This window comes from Colletotrichum truncatum (genome assembly GCF_014235925.2).
Source record: "Colletotrichum truncatum strain CMES1059 chromosome Unknown Contig_0008, whole genome shotgun sequence".
Taxonomy (NCBI): Eukaryota; Fungi; Ascomycota; class Sordariomycetes; order Glomerellales; family Glomerellaceae; genus Colletotrichum; species Colletotrichum truncatum.
The window spans coordinates 3,370,443-3,387,789 of record NW_027222405.1 but is presented as its reverse complement, the minus strand read 5'-3'; the positions used below and the strand labels follow the sequence as shown (position 1 = coordinate 3,387,789).

Sequence of the window (17,347 nt, the reverse complement as noted above, 5' to 3'; positions counted from 1 at the left end):
AAGTTCCCCCAGAAGCAAGGGGCTGGGTAAGACGGATCAAGTATTTTTTACTCCGTTCCGATGACGATGACACTAAGTCGGACTAGGACAAGACTCACTCATTGTCGCGTGGCAAAAGGGCCTGATTCAGATGCCAGCATGCCAGACCACGAGGCAATGTAGCACTAGCATGTCAAATCGTTTCTTATTGAACAAGACACCCCACAGATCACCAAAATGTCTCTATCGTTAGCTCACGATTGGCCGCCGAGACATCGGAATGTTGCTTGCTTCCTATATGTGTGGTATGCCGAGGTGAGACATTAAAGCAAGTCACGCTGGGATGTAATCAATCAAAGACACCGAAGCCACGCTTTAAAAGAGATACCTTAAAGAGCCAACTAGAGTCCACGATCTGTTTGATCTTTATCCACTCCTGTAGCCAATCCGGTGATAGGGTTGCAGCCTCCCTTTCTCCCTGCATTCCTCTCAACACGAGCTAAGCCTCCTCCCCTTCGCCCTTGGGCCCATAATTGTTTCTTATGAGACTTTCATAATGAGATGTGACTGTTGGGCCTACTATACTGTTCTACATAAAGAACGCCATACTACCGCCACGAACAGATCTGTCTCTGAGGGAAATAGACTTCACCCGCCAGTTTCACCCCCCCAGCCTTACCAGGCAACACTCTCTCTTCAGTTTTTTATCATCTAATTCAGTTACTTGTCAGTTGAAAATTATTCCAAGATCGTCAATAGTGCGCTATAATTGTTCTTTACTACAAGCTCCGGAAGTCTGAATCATTCATTTGCTGACAAGGTCAGACGAGCTAGGGTTCGCTTGTTGGGACGCCTTCCAGCAAATCAAAGTGTAGAATCTGAGCTCCTTTGCTCCCGAGTGGCCACGCTGTGTCACCTAGCTTTTCTCGCTTTGGTAACTCAGCTTTGCTGCAACAGACACAGTACGTCAACCTGCGGTCAGGCTCAAAAGGCGGTGTTCCAGAGCTCGGACGTCGACGCGCCATCCTGCAGCATCAAACGTTACTGTGGGTTTGTTAGGGTGCAGTCTTCCGTGGCGTTTTACGTTTCAGACGGAACGGTCGCGGTCTGTCATCGCCACTGCTGAAAAGTCGAGGACGGCCGGATACTTGTATCACCGTTGTCTCTCGTTTTCCACGCGTGCCTAAGACATTAATTCTCGTCACCAACATAAAGCTTAGGACACTGAGCAACATATCTAGGCTACCAAATCCGCCCCTCGTCATTCTGCCTTCACTTTCTTTTCATCACCTTTGAACCACTCTTTTACAATGGCTATCGTGGATGCCCAAGACCGCAAGGACCAGGCAGCGCCTTCACCAGGCTTGCCCGATTATGTTACCTCCCCAAACGCTGTTTTCGGTGACGAAGGTGTTCAATGGAGATATGGTAGAGCCCCGGACTACACAAAAACGCGGAAAGTTTGGAGAGAAGGTAAGGTTGCATATTTCAGCCTTTTGAGCTCATTCCATCTAACAACTTACGCAGGCAAGAAGATGAGCCATGCAGCAGGTAGCCTACCAGAATTGGTGGAAAACCTTGTCAAGAACTGGGAAGTTGAGGCCTCATTCAAAACACGGCTCGAGGACTGGCGGACAGTTGATCACGCCAACTACACGTTTTCAGTTAATGGCGGACCACCGCAATCGGGTGAGCACATGCTCAAGGTGGGCACTTACAACGCCGTTATTACGCCCAATGAATACTACAGCCCCGATTATTCCGACTTTGCGTCTAGCCATAAGACCTTCAAGCGGATGATGCCCACTTTCGCCTGGGAAGTTCTCGAGGTTTACAGTGGTCCCCCCTGTGTTGCCTTCAAATGGCGTCATTGGGGTGTCATGAAGTCAGATTACGTAGGATTCAACAAGTAAGTGTTCTCAATACCTCGGACAACACTGTATGTTCTGACTGTAAGTCCAGCAAGGGCGAAAAGGTGACTGCGAAGGCTCATGGGGGCCCCATCGACATTCAGGGGTTGACAGTGGCTCGGGTTGACGATAATCTTCGTCTGCAAGCTGTTGACACGTGGTTTGACTCCCTGCAGATGTTCCAGCAGATTGCACCCCAGGGCGTTGTTAAGAAGGAGCCTACTGTTAAGAACCTTGATCCTGAGGCACAGCTTGATGCATCTGTGGGAAATGAAGTAAAGATGTCTCCCCAGGAGCTCAGTGAGTTACACAGTGGCTCTTTGAGTGGAAACACGTCTGGAGGGTGTCCTATGATGAATAGAGAATAGATGGATATGCTTCTTTTTGGGTGTATTTACAGACGAGCAACCTCGTCTTGAAAGAATAGGTCTTATTTTTAGAATCAAACTGAAGTCGAGTTTTTGCAAATGCTTTTATTTCGATCTAGTATGGTAACATTGAAGCACACAAATCATTTTGGCACATCGCGGTGAAGCTTGACTGAGTTGACGGAGCTAATGTTGGACGCAGCAGGTTTCCGATCATGAAGTCTCCTCGTATTCAATTAGGCTAGGCTCACTCAGCTAGCCCATAATTGTCAACATGTTGTAGGGAGAGAGGCAAACAGTGACGAGCTTTCTAAAGTGCTAGTCTTGGTCCGCTGCATGTTTCGATTCCGATAAAGTTATCACATGATTAGTTGAGTCAATTTCCTTCTAAACTGCATTTTTTACTGAGCAGCGATCGGTCCGCATCGGGTTCAACTGCTTCATTGGGACCCGGTCTTTCCGGGAGAAGATTCCGGCGCCACTCTGCGAAAACGCGAAACATGTCTCAGATCGATTGGATTCACCAAGACCGCGTGCCCCAGCAAAATTACACAAGTTCTTGATACTTCTTTGTCAACCGAGCAAATTTGTAGCCTGTCGGCCATCAAAGACATGAAAATTTCCCAATTTGAAGGTTTTGACCACGCCTCATCTAAGTTCCACGGGTCAAATCATACACCAGATAATCGGCGCAGACACATCTCATTCATGGTTTGGTACAAACGTATGGGGCTCTTTTAGCATTCAAGAACAGTTTTGCCGGGGAGACGGGCCATATGCTGATAGGCAGATGGCGAGTGGAAAGTCGGTCGATATCTGTTATAAGCTAATCCAGCAGCTGATGGCCGAGAATAGAGGATTTTCAAAATAGAAACTCGTAAGGTGCAATACAACTAGCAGTACCGAATAGATCATTTTCCAGATTACCATGCGTGAGTTTAACATTGGAAGTATATATGACTCCGGTACATGGGATTCAGTGAGAATTCGGCGGCTTTTGTGCTTCACGCATAGTGTAGCTAGAGTTACATGCTTCAGCTTATAACAAGGTCCCTTACCCCTGGAGACAAAAAGCTGGCGACAATGTGTTTACTGATGGTCTTATGTACTACAATCATTTCATGAATGCCTTTGCCAGAAAGCCTGACCCAATACCAGAACACTTTCTCTCAATGCCATTAATTCTGGCAGGTCATTTCGTCCCATCATCTCCATAATAGAACTCCAACTAAAACACTCAGGATTAGCTGTATTCAAATACCACAAAATATTAAAGGCGACTTTTGCCGCTTTGTAACTGGCAATTGCAAATATTCAGTTGTTCTTTCCCTTCTTGGGCCAGATAGCAGAGACAATGGGATTGATACATGTCTTTGTGCCAGTATCTTTCCTCTCATATTATGGAGAGGGGCAACCAAATAATTCCCAAGGCTGCGCAAACAAAATTGTCCAACATTCAGATAGCCGTCTTAAAGAAGGGTGGCATCATACCCGAGGAGATGAAGAAGCTCAGTTACACCAACGTCCAGGAGTCAAGCACCCAACCGACATTGGTGGCCGCTATGACCGGAGACAAAAACGATGATTTAACCGTCAGCGCTTCTTCTACGGATTCTGGCAAAACGATCTTCGACGATATCTCGAAAACCAAACTGGGGAAAAATGCATATTGGGTGGACAAGGACTACATCAAAAAAGGCATCTTAGCCAACCGAGTCCACGGCAGCCGGACTACCCCTTGTTTGGACGTCCTCTTCCCCTAAATCTTCCAGGCGTCATCAAGTGCGAATTCTCTCATTGCCCGTCAAGTTATCATAGAAGCTTCAACCTCGGAAGCCCGGATGATGCCTTATACATTCTTTTTCTTTTTCGCCTCATAAATTCTTCATCACTTGTTGGGCTGTTTGGAAAGGAAACGGATTGCCGACCCAATTACTTCATTATTTGTTATCTTCGCTCGTTCCCGATTAGATCACCAATCATAGTTGCATACATAAGAGGCCTCTTGCACTGATTTACTTATTTTGTTCCATCGTTTCATTCGCCAAATTGCCTGTCTGTAAATCCTATTGGCGTCTCGATGTTGAGACCATGCGAATTATGAGAAGTGAGTCGTGCTTAAACCCAAGACTACGTTGGCACCTATACAGCTCCTGTGGGGGTGGCTGAACCTCCTAGCATACATCAGCGCCTGCGCAACAGATCCCAGTGTTCTGCATGTTGGTGTTGCAGCAGACTGGAGAAGGGTGCACTGCCCCTCAAGGCCGACTTACATCCTTACGTCTACCAACAAACAACAAGCTGACAGTCGTCTGATGAAAAAGTGTTCCTTTAAATAGAGCACCAACGTCCTACGAACCTTTCACACTGGCACCTTTCATCCGAGGATTCATTCGCCTGTCCTCACACAGCATTCACGAAACTCCAAACTACATTTCAACTCACTCGCCAAGATGCATATTCTTGACTTTCCATTGGAACTGATTCAGAGAATTCTGTACCATATGGCACTCTCTAGAGGCGTCACCCGGGATTTGAGGTTGCGTCTTGTATGCAGTATGTGTGATGTGACGTGTACTTTGACTTCGCGACTAACAGTGGTCTCCAGAGCTTTTCCGGGACTCCCTAAGGTCTGCTCTGTTTGAAATTCGCCTTCTTGATGATTTTGACCCGGGCAGGGGCATTATTGCAACAGATGGACCAAGTCACGAATGGAAAACTGGTTTGTACGGAATCAGCACGGTGCTGAGGATTTTTGGCATTCCTATATCATGTACCGAGTTCGGAACGAAAAGAATCCACAGGTCGGCCGCCTGGTCGAGATACGAGATCTTGCAAAAGTGTACTGTCAAAAAACGAGTTCAACCGATCTCCATGGCACTATCGACACTCTTTGCTGGATGGCACTTGAACGAGCTGCCAGATGCCCAGCTCACGTAAGATTCTACATGTACAATTGCAGGCCATGGGATGACACGGACCGAGATCCAGGTCTGAACCTACTTAGCGCAGCGGCATATCTTGGCAATTTACCGCTGGCCAAGCAGTTGTTGAAGGAAGGTCAATGTCCGGTAAATAACAATGAGCTCTTTGCCTCACCCATGCGTCTTGCCGCATGGTCAGGCCGCTCCGATATTTTGCAACTCTTTCAGGAACAGCTACCTGAGTACGAGTGTTCTTCCACGGAAGCGGGCACTAAGTTGCGAGCTAAAGCTGACTCCGGCTCTATCACGGGAGCTGCGATTAATGGAGACTTAAATATGCTCCGTTTGACTATCTACCCTCCCTCACGGGCCAAACCGGATAACTCTGACTTTGCTGGATTCCCATACGGACACGCTGTTATAGAGGACCCGTTCGACGAACGAGTTTACGAGCTCTACAAAGCAGTCTACATGACAAGATCAGTAGAAGCATTCAATTACTATGTTAATTTTTCTAGCATGGGGAACACAAAGAAGTTATGGTAGACAATGTTGTCAGATGTCACTGCGAATGGGGCGATCTGGATATCGTCAAACATCTGGTCAAGACTTACAGCCTTGGAACTATCGACTTATACGGCGCCTATAATTCAAAGAGCAACTGCCTTGTTGGTGCAGCTCGCGGATGGCACGAAGACATACTTGACTACTTGCTCGAGTCTGGCATGCATCCCGCAAGGTTTGCCGGCGATGTACCCCCTCTATATGCAGCCACATATGCCGGGAGTATGTCGATTGTGCGCAAGCTTATCGACCACGGTGCGAATCCTTGTGAAGGGGTATATGAGAATCTTCATAATGCTGTACGCTTTGAGCACACAACTCTCCTTGAGTTTCTTTTGGAAAGAAATGGCTATCGTGATGAACCGTCGGCGTTGGGAAGGGCGCTAAAAGATGCGATTGACTTGGGACTGGAATCCATGGTTGAGATTCTTCAACGAAAGAATAGAGCTGAGGACACAAGATTAAATTCACGAGGCATGATGTATCGATAGTTTCAGAGCCACTTGAACCAAAGTACTTGTTATTCGCTATAAGACAGCATCATGGGAGAACTTCTCACCTCGCTCATTAGCGCTCAATTCAGAACTCAAATTAACGAGAAGTTTGATCGCTCAACCCAGGATAAAGTGTCAAAGCATATCCCATTTCAACAGCTTGCACAGTCTCTGAGATAAGTCGCCTCTTGGTTCGCCATTTCCTTCAATTCTTACGTTACTTAGATCTCTCACTCCCATCCCTACCTGCACCCTCCGATGTAATTAACTCTAACACGTGATTTTCGCCGATGAAAGGTAATTCCCACGAACTATACATCTTCTGAATGTCACAGTGTACTTGAATCTTGTCATGGTTCACTATCGACGCTTGTCTACGTGTTAATTCACTTCGCATGTAGTTCTATTTGAGAAATCATGCTTATTCTGTCTGTGTCACTGAATTCCCGTTTCAACAGTGACATGAAGGAGTTCAATTTCAAGGTTCTCAAAATTGTACAACGACAAAAGCTTGCCTTGATAGTTATCTACGTATCATTTCAAATATAACCTACCATTCGAATCGAGTTTCATTTCCAGCTAGCACTGTTAAGTGTCAGCTACCAAATACTGCGCATCAAGACAACAGTTTTCATCTTCGAAACCTCTTCTTGTGGCCACAGTTTAGACTGGGTCGTAGCAAAACGACACCATATGTCGATTAATTACCGCAATAACTGTGTGCTGTCCAAAATCAAGGTCCATTATTTAAAGGAACATAGTTCGAGAATAAGACCAAGTATTGAAATCGCGAGATTCATTTCAACCTGATCATTTTCATAATTAACTTCTCGTAATTTAACAAGACCTCTGATATCATAAATTCGCACTAAATGACTTTTCTGAATGGACGATACTCAAACTCGTGTATGACAATGCTAATCTATGTATTCACGTCCTCCGTGCCTTTTATTTCGGTAGCCTAAACACACCTTTCCTAGCGCGCAAAGATAGGACTGCTTTCTCTGGTAAGTTTTAAGTGTTGTGAGGATGGGACTTCTGTGGGTTAGATGATATGAGTCACGAAGAAACAGCCTGACACAGGCTGTGCTGGAAATTTCTCTGTCAGCCGCCTGGGTATACATAGAGTACCTCTAGGGCCGTAGATTCAAAAAGAAACAACGCACCTTGCGGACTAGCAGCTTCGTGTCCAGCGGGTCCGTCACAAATGTATGAGATATGAAACGAAACTAGACGATCAGCCTAAAACGAAGATAGCAATCCATTCTATAGGCCGCGCATAGGTAATGAAATATTCTGTAAGGATAATTATTAGCAACTCTAACGGGAACGAAAGCTATTGTCAAGCAAGATTTCGTAGTCAATAGAGCCCCTTATCGTTTTTGTTTTACCTAAGTGAATCTTGTGGCTGTGGCCATATCCGGAACTGCGCAAAATATCTTATTTTTGGAACAGCCAAATCCTCAGGTTGAAGTAGTTCCGCCTTCCCTAAACTGCAAATCATTCTCTGCCTACATGGCAAGCAGCCAGACGGGTATAAGTTCCGCAACCATTTAAACCAGCATTTCTATCAGAGCTCCTCCCCCAGAAAACAGACAGAAGACAAGAAATGCTTTACCCTTTATAGACATCCCACTTTACGGGTATCCTGTAATACCAACAATAAGATAAATGGAAGGGGAAAACTGGTTCTTGTCATGTGTCTCTGATGTCTATGGGATAGGTTTTAGTAGAAGTACTTGAGGAAGTGTCTGTTAGTCTTATAGCTATTAGTCGGTCTGCTCGTTACGTGGGAAGCCTGGGTGCCAGCAGGACTGCCGACGACAAATCCACTTCAACCCGGAGTTCCGGCTATTCCAACACTTATGTTATGGTTACGAAGGTAATGCAAAGGGTTTTTTGATCACAAGTTCCGCAGTATTCAACTAACACTCGTGTCACTAGAGGAAAAAGATGGTGATGAAGGGTTATTCACGTTCTGGTAACATTAGCGTTTGAATGATACATACAGCTTTGTATTACCATTACTTTTGAGTCTTGATAGTGATATCCCCCTATTCACTTCATCCTAGTCCCCTGGTCAGGAGGCCCAAAAGGGAAGGGGGGGGGCGGGCGGAGGGGCTATTTTGTTACAGTAGCATTTTTTTAATGTTAATGCTTCGTTACCCAGTATAACACATGTGTTGGGGTTCCTTAGTCCATTTTCTGTTTGTTTCATTTGGGGTCAAATGAAAGACCCGCACACTGGGAACAAGCCTATAAGGCTCAGACTTTCTATCCCTCCATTGAATAACGTAGGCAAAACTTTCTTACCAAACTTATCGACTGACTAATTATTTAATGAAAATCAATATGAAAATCTCCAGTTGCATCAGACCTCCTTCTTCTCCAGCCTCGTATTTTGGAAAGCTGAAAGCGTAACTACCGAGCCACACTTCTAGCTAAATCTACTTCGCTGAGTATGCCACTTGAACATGCTCTCTGCATAAAACTCCGATTGAGAATTACTTATCTCATCGAGGATTAGTTGGCAACAGATTAATAGCATGCGTTTCGCTAGCTAATCATATACTGGCAGTATGATCTTGTCAAACAATGAGTATTGTGTGATTAGTATTCGGAGAAATATGCACTTTAAAATGAGCCAGTTTGTACCTGTTGCCAACTCACCCTCGATGGTATATGAGTTTAGCTATGTAACTATAGCATTGCTAGTTTCTATGACTAGATTTGGTGGCAGTAAGGCTTTGCTAATAAGTGCTAAGCTCATAAGGGTTAATAGAAGTATTGGTTACGAACTAATACGGCTGACTAGTTGATCAAGGGTTTGAGGAAGGCAATCCATCTTACAGTAACGTCCCACACCCACTTCTGGGCACCCCCCACATTTGGGCACCCCATTTACACCAAAAACGCCGTTTTTCGAAATTCTATATTAAACTAAATACTTTACTTATTAAAGAGAATAAATATATGTTAAATAGATTAAGACTTAATTATAATACTTAAGTAGCTATATACTAGTATTATTGATAATAAGTATTATAAATTCAAGGTTTAACATTTATAATACTAATTTACCTAGCCTATATCTTAATATATAAAATAGGTAGAGATATTTAACTAATATGATTAGAATTTTTAAGTAAGATATAGTAGATTTATATATTCTTATACTTAGTAAAAAATTCTTTAAGCTTAGAATAATATTTTAAAATTTCCCTTAAGAAAAGTTTCTATTATAGAATTTTAACCCTTAATTATACTATATTTACTAAAGTAATACTTTTAAATCTCTTTTAGATATAATTATATACTTTTAATAAGTATAAATATTAATTTCCTAGATTTTTTAAATAAGTATATATGAGCGAAAATATATTTTTCTAATGTTAAGGAATACTAGTAAGTTACTAGTATCTACTAACATTTTAAAGCTTTTAGTTTTAAACTTCTATATTATAACTATTATTATATTTAAACCTTTATAAAAAATTAGATGGCTATAATTATACTTAACATAGTTTATATATTTTCTTTTCTTAGTAAGTATAGTAGTTAGTTTAATATAGAATTTCGAAAAACGGCGTTTTTGGTGTAAATGGGGTGCCCAAATGTGGGGGGTGCCCAGAAGTGGGTGTGGGACGTTATCCAGAAACGGTTTGACGCTGGCATCTTGGCGCTTACTCTGCTTACCTCGAGCGCCACATGCCAAGGGATAATGCCCATCGCCAAAATCAGAGATATTTTGCTTTTCGCTCAGATATAAACTGATTCAGTTTGCCTCGTTCAGTTGCAAACTCACAAACATCCACATCTCGCACCCAAAAGCTCACATCCCTCAAACCATCAGACATGTCGCAGCCCCAGCCCGTGCTAGCAATAATAGGCGCTGGCAGTATGGGCCTAGCCATTGCCCATCGCCTCGGGTCCTCGCATCATGTCGTTATCGCCGACATCTCATCCGCTAATCTCGCGGCAGCGGAGAGTTCACTTCAATCTACCGGTCATTTTTACACAGTCCAGTCAATAGACATTTCCTCGAAAGATTCCGTGGCCTCATTCTTGGAAACGGCGATTAGCAAAGGCTCAATTCAGACCGTCGTTGTGACAGCGGGTGTTTCCAACGCTGTGAACGACGCTAAGCTGATCTACGAGACAAATCTCCTTGGTGCGGCACTCGCCATAGATGCCTTTCTCCCCCACATGGCGCCAGGCGGCTCAATGACCATCATTGCCTCTCTCGCCGGGCATTTGAAACCCCCGAGTGCTTCTCTGGACGACCACTTTGCAACCGCCACGCCCTCTTCACTCCTCACCCACCCTGAGATTGATCTCAACGGAGACCCAGGGCCTGCTTACTCTCTCTCAAAGTGGGGTTGTATTATTCGCGCTCGGTACGCCGCAATGGAGTGGGGGCGACGAGGGGCGCGAATTAATACTGTCAGCCCAGGAGCGATTATGACTCCTATGATTGGACAGGTCCTGCAGTCAGCAGAAGGGGCCTGGTTGCAAAGAATCATTGATGATATACCTCTTGGTCGTATTGGAACTCCCGATGATGTCGCCAATGTGGTCGCATTTCTGTCTAGTCCCGCCGCTAGTTACATCAACGGAACGGATGTAGTAGTTGACGGAGGTGCTGCACCGACGTACCGATGGCGCGGGTCCGAGGTGGAGCTGGAAAAGTCCGAATGATAAACCACGGTGGTGGGTTTGATGAAATGTTTGCTCGATTCTTATTATTCTCGTTCCTTTCCCGGCACAAACATGCGAAGCAAGTGTCATGCTCAAAGCGGAAGAAATCCCTTTTTGCACCTAATCCGTTTCTCAAGGTGGTGGAATCTGACCTTTTCATTCCGCAGAAGGAAGCTTAAGTCCTAGAATAACAACCAATTAGATCAAACTTGGTAATTAAGTCACCTCCCACATCATGGCCTTTTGTACTACGTTTTTATTAATTGTTTGACTGTGGCTTTTGTGATAGCTTGTCTGATTCATCTGCGATTTGTCGTATACACATTTAAACAAAATCCCCTGCGTCATTCAAGGTTAGCCGTTCGCTGAGTGGCTCGCGGATAAATGTTTGAGCAGAATTGAGAGCATTACCCCTCAGTGGTTTATCTTCGCACGACATCTGCCAAGCACTATAGCAACCCTGACATTACCCATTCGGGCAAGATAAAAGCTGAATTAATGACTTGCTATACATTACAGATCCTATCACGAGAGCTTTTGAGAGATTCGTGAGTTCTTTTCCAGTCAGCAGCGTAGCCTGGCCAGTCAGACACGAGCTACGGGAGCACCTTATGCCACGAGACGTAGTTGTGGCAGTTTCGTCATCTGGAGCAGGGCGAAGCGATTTACGAAAGATCCACAGGCAATTCCGCTCAGCTTTTATCTTCTCAAAAGCTCCACAGCATGGTAGTATAAATACCCGACATAGATGAACTGGTCGAACTCCAACACAGATAGCCCTTCATTAGTTCAAAAGTAAAGAGAACAGAGCCGTCATGTCTTACCCACGTCAGAACTATGGCAGTTTTGCCGCGTTTCTTTTTCTCTTTGTTTGGCCTTAGCGCCTTCAATTGTAGCTGATAAAACCCATGGCCAATCGGTTTCGTCTCAGGGTAGCGAAGACGAGCCATCCATCTCGCTAGGAATTGTAAGTTTATCCTGATATTTCAGTCCTTCACTAATGGGCTTCTGTTAGATTGTCTTCCCGGGCTATCAGCCTCTTGATATCTGGGGCCCCCTTGATATCTTCCATGGAGTACGTCATTCTTGCAGTCCCGGTAATTTTAGGATTCGGCTTAATATTTCCCCCACAGATGTCCAGTCTCCGTAAGATAAAACTATCAATCATTGCTCACAAGGTCGGGCCTGTATCAACTCGAAGCCCACCACGCAACGCAGCCCCGGGATTTCGGCAAGACACCCTAGATGCGCAGATTCTTGCGACACATAGCTTTAGCAATGCGCCCCCTCTAGACATCCTCCTCGTTCCCGGTGGCATCGGAAACAGGGTCCTTGAGCGAGATAACGATACCGCGATTGAAGCTTTTATCGCTTCTCGTTATGACGAGTTGAAATATCTATTGAGTGTTTGCACTGGCGCATCGCAACTAGCTACTTCAGGAGTCCTCGAAGGTCGGCGGGCTACCTCAAATAAGCGGGCCTGGAATTGGGTAATTACCCATGGGCACAATGTTTCTTGGGTCCCAACTGCAAGGTGGACACAAGACGGCAAAATATGGACCAGCTCGGGTGTTGCCGCAGGTTGGTCTATCCTCTCCAGTGACTTCTTGTTTTTCGAATCTTTATCCACAAATCTCACACACTGCACAGGAATGGACATGACCTACGCCTTTCTCAAGCATGTCTTTGGTGAGGAGCAACCAGGAACCATCATGAATAGTATGGAGTACACCCCTCATACTGATCCCGACTGGGACCCTTTTTCCATCGTCTGGAATGTAAGTATCTGAACATCAGCTCAACCGTATTGTCTCGCAATTCGCTTGAAGGAGTACTAAACCTTGGCAGGTTCCGGGAGCCGACCAGGGCGGTTCCCTTGTTGATTGTGTCAAGCCGGTCGGCTACTAACCAAGCAAAGGCTAATGTCAACATGCTCTCTTTTTCGGGTAGACCTTCGCGGTTCATTAGTTGCCAATGATCAACGAACTCTATATTTAGCTTTAGTTTCCTGGCCCTCTTGAAACGGCGCCTTTCTGATCTTGGCATCCGATATGCCGAGTCAGGCTCTCATAGAATTGATAGCAAGGAAGTTTAACTTTTGTCTCTCATTCGGAATCGCGATCTGGTATGAGACTAATCTCACAATACCATTCGGGTTGATGTGACATCCCGAGCACGGGTGTATTTAAGGCAAGAATGGAGCCAAATTGCCAGCCAGACCCTTCCGAAATGCTTGCCCCCATAACCTTGCACCTAGCCCTGCCATAGACACCCATTGATTTTCGTTCCATTCATCATTAGCTTACCCTTGTGGCTCTGTTGGCATGATGGCCTCTTAGCTGAAAAGGAAATTTTAATAGAGCTCTTAGCAAACAATGACAATATTGTTCTTTCTGGATGTAAACTGAAAGCTTGGGTTTATTCTTTCTCCGAAGGTCATTCGGGTATCATCAGATCAATTATGACATTAAGTATGTCAGTGCCAGAGACGTTTGTCAAAGGCTTGGCAGGGTCCTAGTTTCTATTCGCTCGTCTGTATACAGACAAAGGAATGTTTCGCACGAATCTATTCCGGCCAGGGCCATTTATGCAAGTCCTGATTATATGCACTCACAGATGTTATTGAAAAGCTGGTAGAAGTGATGCAATGTTTCGCGGATATTTCAAAGCCCAGTACCACATATATGTTGAATAACGCAATTCTCCAAGAAACTTAGCCGCTGTCCGACACTTTTTGGCTTTTGCCAGGATTGTAAAGATAATATTTTTCTCAGTAAAACCCTTCATCTCTTCCCATCCATGTGTTGATCCAATAAAAGTGCGGGGGAAGCGTGAGCTCCTGAAACTTTCAGAACAGGCGAAGTGTATGGTACCCCGCGCACGTCCGGCCTTTCGAGCCATGTCGGGAAGCTTAATAGCCTCACTGTTTTTGTCTCATCGCAAGAGCATGTTTGAGTACCTGGCGCAACTCCGAGTCAAGGATACCAGTCCATTGTCTGGGTCAGAATGTTGTAATGCTGAGGGGATGTGGCCAGCTTAGGTTGGGCAGCAGATGAATATCATATATATCCTGTGGAGCTAACACACGCACCAACGTTGTCAGTACGCCCGATTTGCCGGAGATCTCTCACTACGTTTTCTGTCTTCAGTTCTCTATGCACCACTAGCCGCTGGACGCTAGTTACCCTGCAAAATAATAGGTAGTTTCTCAGCAGGACGGTTTTTTCTATCATTTGTCAACATGAAGGCTGTTTTGAACATATTGGCATTGTTCGCCCCGCTGGCGCTTGCCCACGAGATGCCACCCCGCAGCATGTCGACCACCGAATTCCACCAAGCATTCATGGAGAGTGGCATCGTGCCAGAGGTCATGGGCTCCTTTGATCCTATGGTTTCTTTCTATACTGGCTACATGGCCAGCGACGGCGACAAGGTACTCATGATGCCGGGTGCTAAACTAAAAATGAAGGAGGTCAAGATGCCGTTCGAGTTTAGCGTCGAAAACGTTATCAACGCCCGAAATTTGACCCGAAATTCGAGATTCATTATCCACATGGTAAGAGATGTCGAACCTCGGCAGTTATGAGACAAATATTGATAATTGTGGTACAGATTGGGCCGGATTCTCCTTCACGAGAAAATCCGACAGAGCGAAACATGAGACACTACCTGGCTGGAAACTTCACCGTTGAGCAGACAAAGTCAGCTGTTCTTTCGTCTGCTATGATCATGACAAATTCATCACCCGCTTTCAACGAGTACATGCCCCCCGAGCCCAAGTCAGGAAGTGGCATGCATCGATACGTATATCTTTTATACGTGCAACCTGAAAGGTTGAACAAGATGGGATTTGACATGGTTGGAATTAACCAGATGAACCGTAAAAACTTCAACGTGAGCATGTATTCATCCACTGATCGGACAACCACTTACTTACCTTAAATAGTTATCCTCTTTTCGAAAGATGGCAGGCCTCGACCGACCCATCGGTGGCACGTACTTCATACTGAGTATGGCCCAGAGTGGAAGCGGCAGTGGTAGTAGTGGTGGAAATAACAGTAACACCGGTGGCAACGGCCATAGTGCTGCGTCTATCATAACCGCCGGCTCTTGTGTTGTCTTCATAACTCTATTTACCTCAATGTTCATCTGGATGTGACAAACCAACAGCAGCCTATCACAGTGGGATTAAAAGCTTAGTGGACTGCAGGAAATGTTGATTTAAGCAGTATCCCGGACATACTCACTTAATGCAACTGATTGTATTTAAGGACATCGGGCTTTTTCAGATTTTGAGAACTGGCTCATATAAGTGGTGCGTAAAGTAATTGTGATGAACGCCAAAAAGAAGTTGTCATTGCGTTATCAGTCCCCAACCTTAGGTTTTCAAGAAAATTGAAAATACACTCTTCCTCCCCTGAATCCTGCGGGAAGACTTTGCGTCTTCGTTGCATGTGGCCCTGAATTGTGGGGAGTAGCGTTCCGTAGACTTGAGTTAGTTGAATCAGATTGCGCAGCTCAACTAGCGCAAGTGATTTGTGATCCAAAATCTCCAGGATTGGCTATTTCGATTTTGGTCTCAAGATGGAGCATCTTTCCTAGCTGCGATGTAATCACCTCCACAATTAAAATTGACCAAAATGACAAAACCGTCCTCCCGGCGAGAAATCAACTCTGATTAGACTCACAGGCAAGTAGAATATAAACCAGAGAGTTATGTTCACCCTTGATCAGTTATCGAAAAGTAAGAAAACTAATTAAGCGTGACCTCGGGCTGAACATCCTGCTTCTGATCCCAAGGGAATCCATTCTTCCATACTAAGTCCGAACGTGACTTCTCTGTAAATAAGACCACCACGCATGAGAATTCAGTCATGCTCAAATTGACTATGCGATAGAGACCGCGATTCACATGCCGAGTCACCTGCTTCAAGACCTGATCAAGACTCTCGTTTGTTCCTGTGCGAAGCATGTTGAAATCCGTCGCGCCGTTGATGTTGACGAAGAGGACGTCCACCTTGCTGATGTCGATGAAACCCGACACTGAGCCAGGCCATCTGTCTGGGTCGGGGTTGGAAGAGAGGTCAACAGAATATAGTACGGAAGTTGACGTGTTGGCTTGCGTGACCTCAGGCAGGGTGTCATCCTTGCCGTCCCAATGGAGCCCACCCAAACCTAATAGTTCTTCTTCTGACTTCTCTGTATAAATAGTCACAACCCAGGTGTATGCGGATGCGTTCAAACTGTATAGTTGATAGAGGCCGCGGTCTACATGACTATTGATCTGATTCAGGATTTGATGGATATGCTTGTTGGTGCCTGTACGGAGCATGCGAAAATCTGACGTGCCGTTGGTATTGACGAAAAGCATGTTAACCTTGCAGTCGTGAATGTGCTTCTCAACTGCATCTTGGGGAGGCCAGGTGGCCGGATTAGTTGACGGGTCAACTGAATAGTGAAGTGGACTTGTCATTTGGAAAATATGTGATGACGGCTGTAGGAAATGTATAAGATTTGACTGTTTCCCTCAGGATCTGGACCCCATGGGACTTTTTATTTAGGCTGTGTTGATTGTGTTTTCTTTTCTTTTTTTTTAGGGATGGGATGTTCTAGTATCATGTGCAGCCTCTCTAACCCCCGAATTGAGGTTAGCAAACCGGAAATGACGTGTATCATTTTAGGCCAATCAACTTGGTTATTTTTCTGGAGAGGATCCCTTGCGAGATCAGTCAGCATTCAATAGGAGTACCGGTACAGTTATGCTGTGTAGTGTTGGTGTGACGGGTAGCTGCGGCTCTGACATGCAAGAGGAACACAGCCAGTGCGGAATTTTGGGACAGTGGAGCGAGCGGCATTATGAGGCATACATATTTCTCGCTCAATTAATTGACACCTATGATTTCGGCACTAATGCAGTATCTGATCCAGAAAGGAGAAGCACCAGCCCTCGCACTGCATTTATTACTTTGTAAGCCCATTGGCTCAACTCCGAAGAGGAAGGTAAAATCCAAGCTCAAAGGTTCAAATATATTACCATCCCCCCATGTATGTGAAGGGTTGTACCCACGATTTATTCAACCTACAAGTGCTTCTACTATGAGATTCTAAACTTAAGGAGAAGAAATACGATTCTAGTATTTTGTTGATATTTGCGGCCAGTGATTATTTCGAGTCACGGTAATCATGAACAAGCTACACTTACTCCATCATGCAAACCAGCATAAAGAAGCTGTGATGTTAATCACAACATAACACCCGAATTGTACGAGAGCTGGCTTTTCAACATGTTGAGGCGAAATGGCTGATTGACAGAAAGTTGCCGAAGCCAAGGACAAAGTTTCCGAGATCATTTTTTGCTGAGAAGCCAACGCCTAAGCCTGAGGCATTATTCTACGCATCCCTGAGAAAAG

The 17,347-nt window shown here is 45.0% G+C and overlaps 6 protein-coding genes across 6 annotated transcripts; 5 read left to right on the top strand and 1 right to left on the bottom strand.

Moving 5' to 3' along the window:
• Nucleotides 1-1,289: 1,289 nt before the first annotated feature.
• Nucleotides 1,290-2,257, top strand: CTRU02_212415 (uncharacterized protein; the record flags this gene model as incomplete). The annotated part of the gene is made up of 3 exons (XM_036726954.1): nucleotides 1,290-1,452; nucleotides 1,507-1,888; nucleotides 1,942-2,257. The coding sequence occupies 3 exons, from the start codon at nucleotides 1,290-1,292 to the stop codon at nucleotides 2,255-2,257; spliced, it is 861 nt and encodes a 286-aa protein (XP_036581198.1).
• A 2,453-nt stretch (nucleotides 2,258-4,710) lies between these two features.
• CTRU02_212414 (uncharacterized protein) lies at nucleotides 4,711-6,236 on the top strand (the record flags this gene model as incomplete). The annotated part of the gene is made up of 4 exons (XM_070205834.1): nucleotides 4,711-4,813; nucleotides 4,866-5,193; nucleotides 5,220-5,664; nucleotides 5,700-6,236. The coding sequence occupies 4 exons, from the start codon at nucleotides 4,711-4,713 to the stop codon at nucleotides 6,234-6,236; spliced, it is 1,413 nt and encodes a 470-aa protein (XP_070060647.1).
• Nucleotides 6,237-10,094: 3,858 nt separating this feature from the next.
• Nucleotides 10,095-10,937, top strand: CTRU02_212413 (short chain dehydrogenase; the record flags this gene model as incomplete). The annotated part of the gene is made up of 1 exon (XM_036726957.1): nucleotides 10,095-10,937. One exon carries the CDS (start codon nucleotides 10,095-10,097, stop codon nucleotides 10,935-10,937), a length of 843 nt encoding a protein of 280 aa, XP_036581201.1.
• Nucleotides 10,938-12,070: 1,133 nt separating this feature from the next.
• CTRU02_212412 (DJ-1/PfpI family protein) lies at nucleotides 12,071-12,727 on the top strand (the record flags this gene model as incomplete). Its single annotated transcript, XM_070205833.1, has 1 exon — nucleotides 12,071-12,727. One exon carries the CDS (start codon nucleotides 12,071-12,073, stop codon nucleotides 12,725-12,727), a length of 657 nt encoding a protein of 218 aa, XP_070060646.1.
• Nucleotides 12,728-14,178: 1,451 nt separating this feature from the next.
• Nucleotides 14,179-15,096, top strand: CTRU02_212411 (mitochondrial 54S ribosomal protein mL38; the record flags this gene model as incomplete). The annotated part of the gene is made up of 3 exons (XM_036726959.1): nucleotides 14,179-14,493; nucleotides 14,550-14,831; nucleotides 14,884-15,096. The coding sequence occupies 3 exons, from the start codon at nucleotides 14,179-14,181 to the stop codon at nucleotides 15,094-15,096; spliced, it is 810 nt and encodes a 269-aa protein (XP_036581203.1).
• A 594-nt stretch (nucleotides 15,097-15,690) lies between these two features.
• On the bottom strand, nucleotides 15,691-16,410 carry CTRU02_212410 (uncharacterized protein; the record flags this gene model as incomplete). The annotated part of the gene is made up of 1 exon (XM_036726960.1): nucleotides 15,691-16,410. One exon carries the CDS (start codon nucleotides 16,408-16,410, stop codon nucleotides 15,691-15,693), a length of 720 nt encoding a protein of 239 aa, XP_036581204.1.
• Between the last annotated feature and the right edge of the window lie 937 nt (nucleotides 16,411-17,347).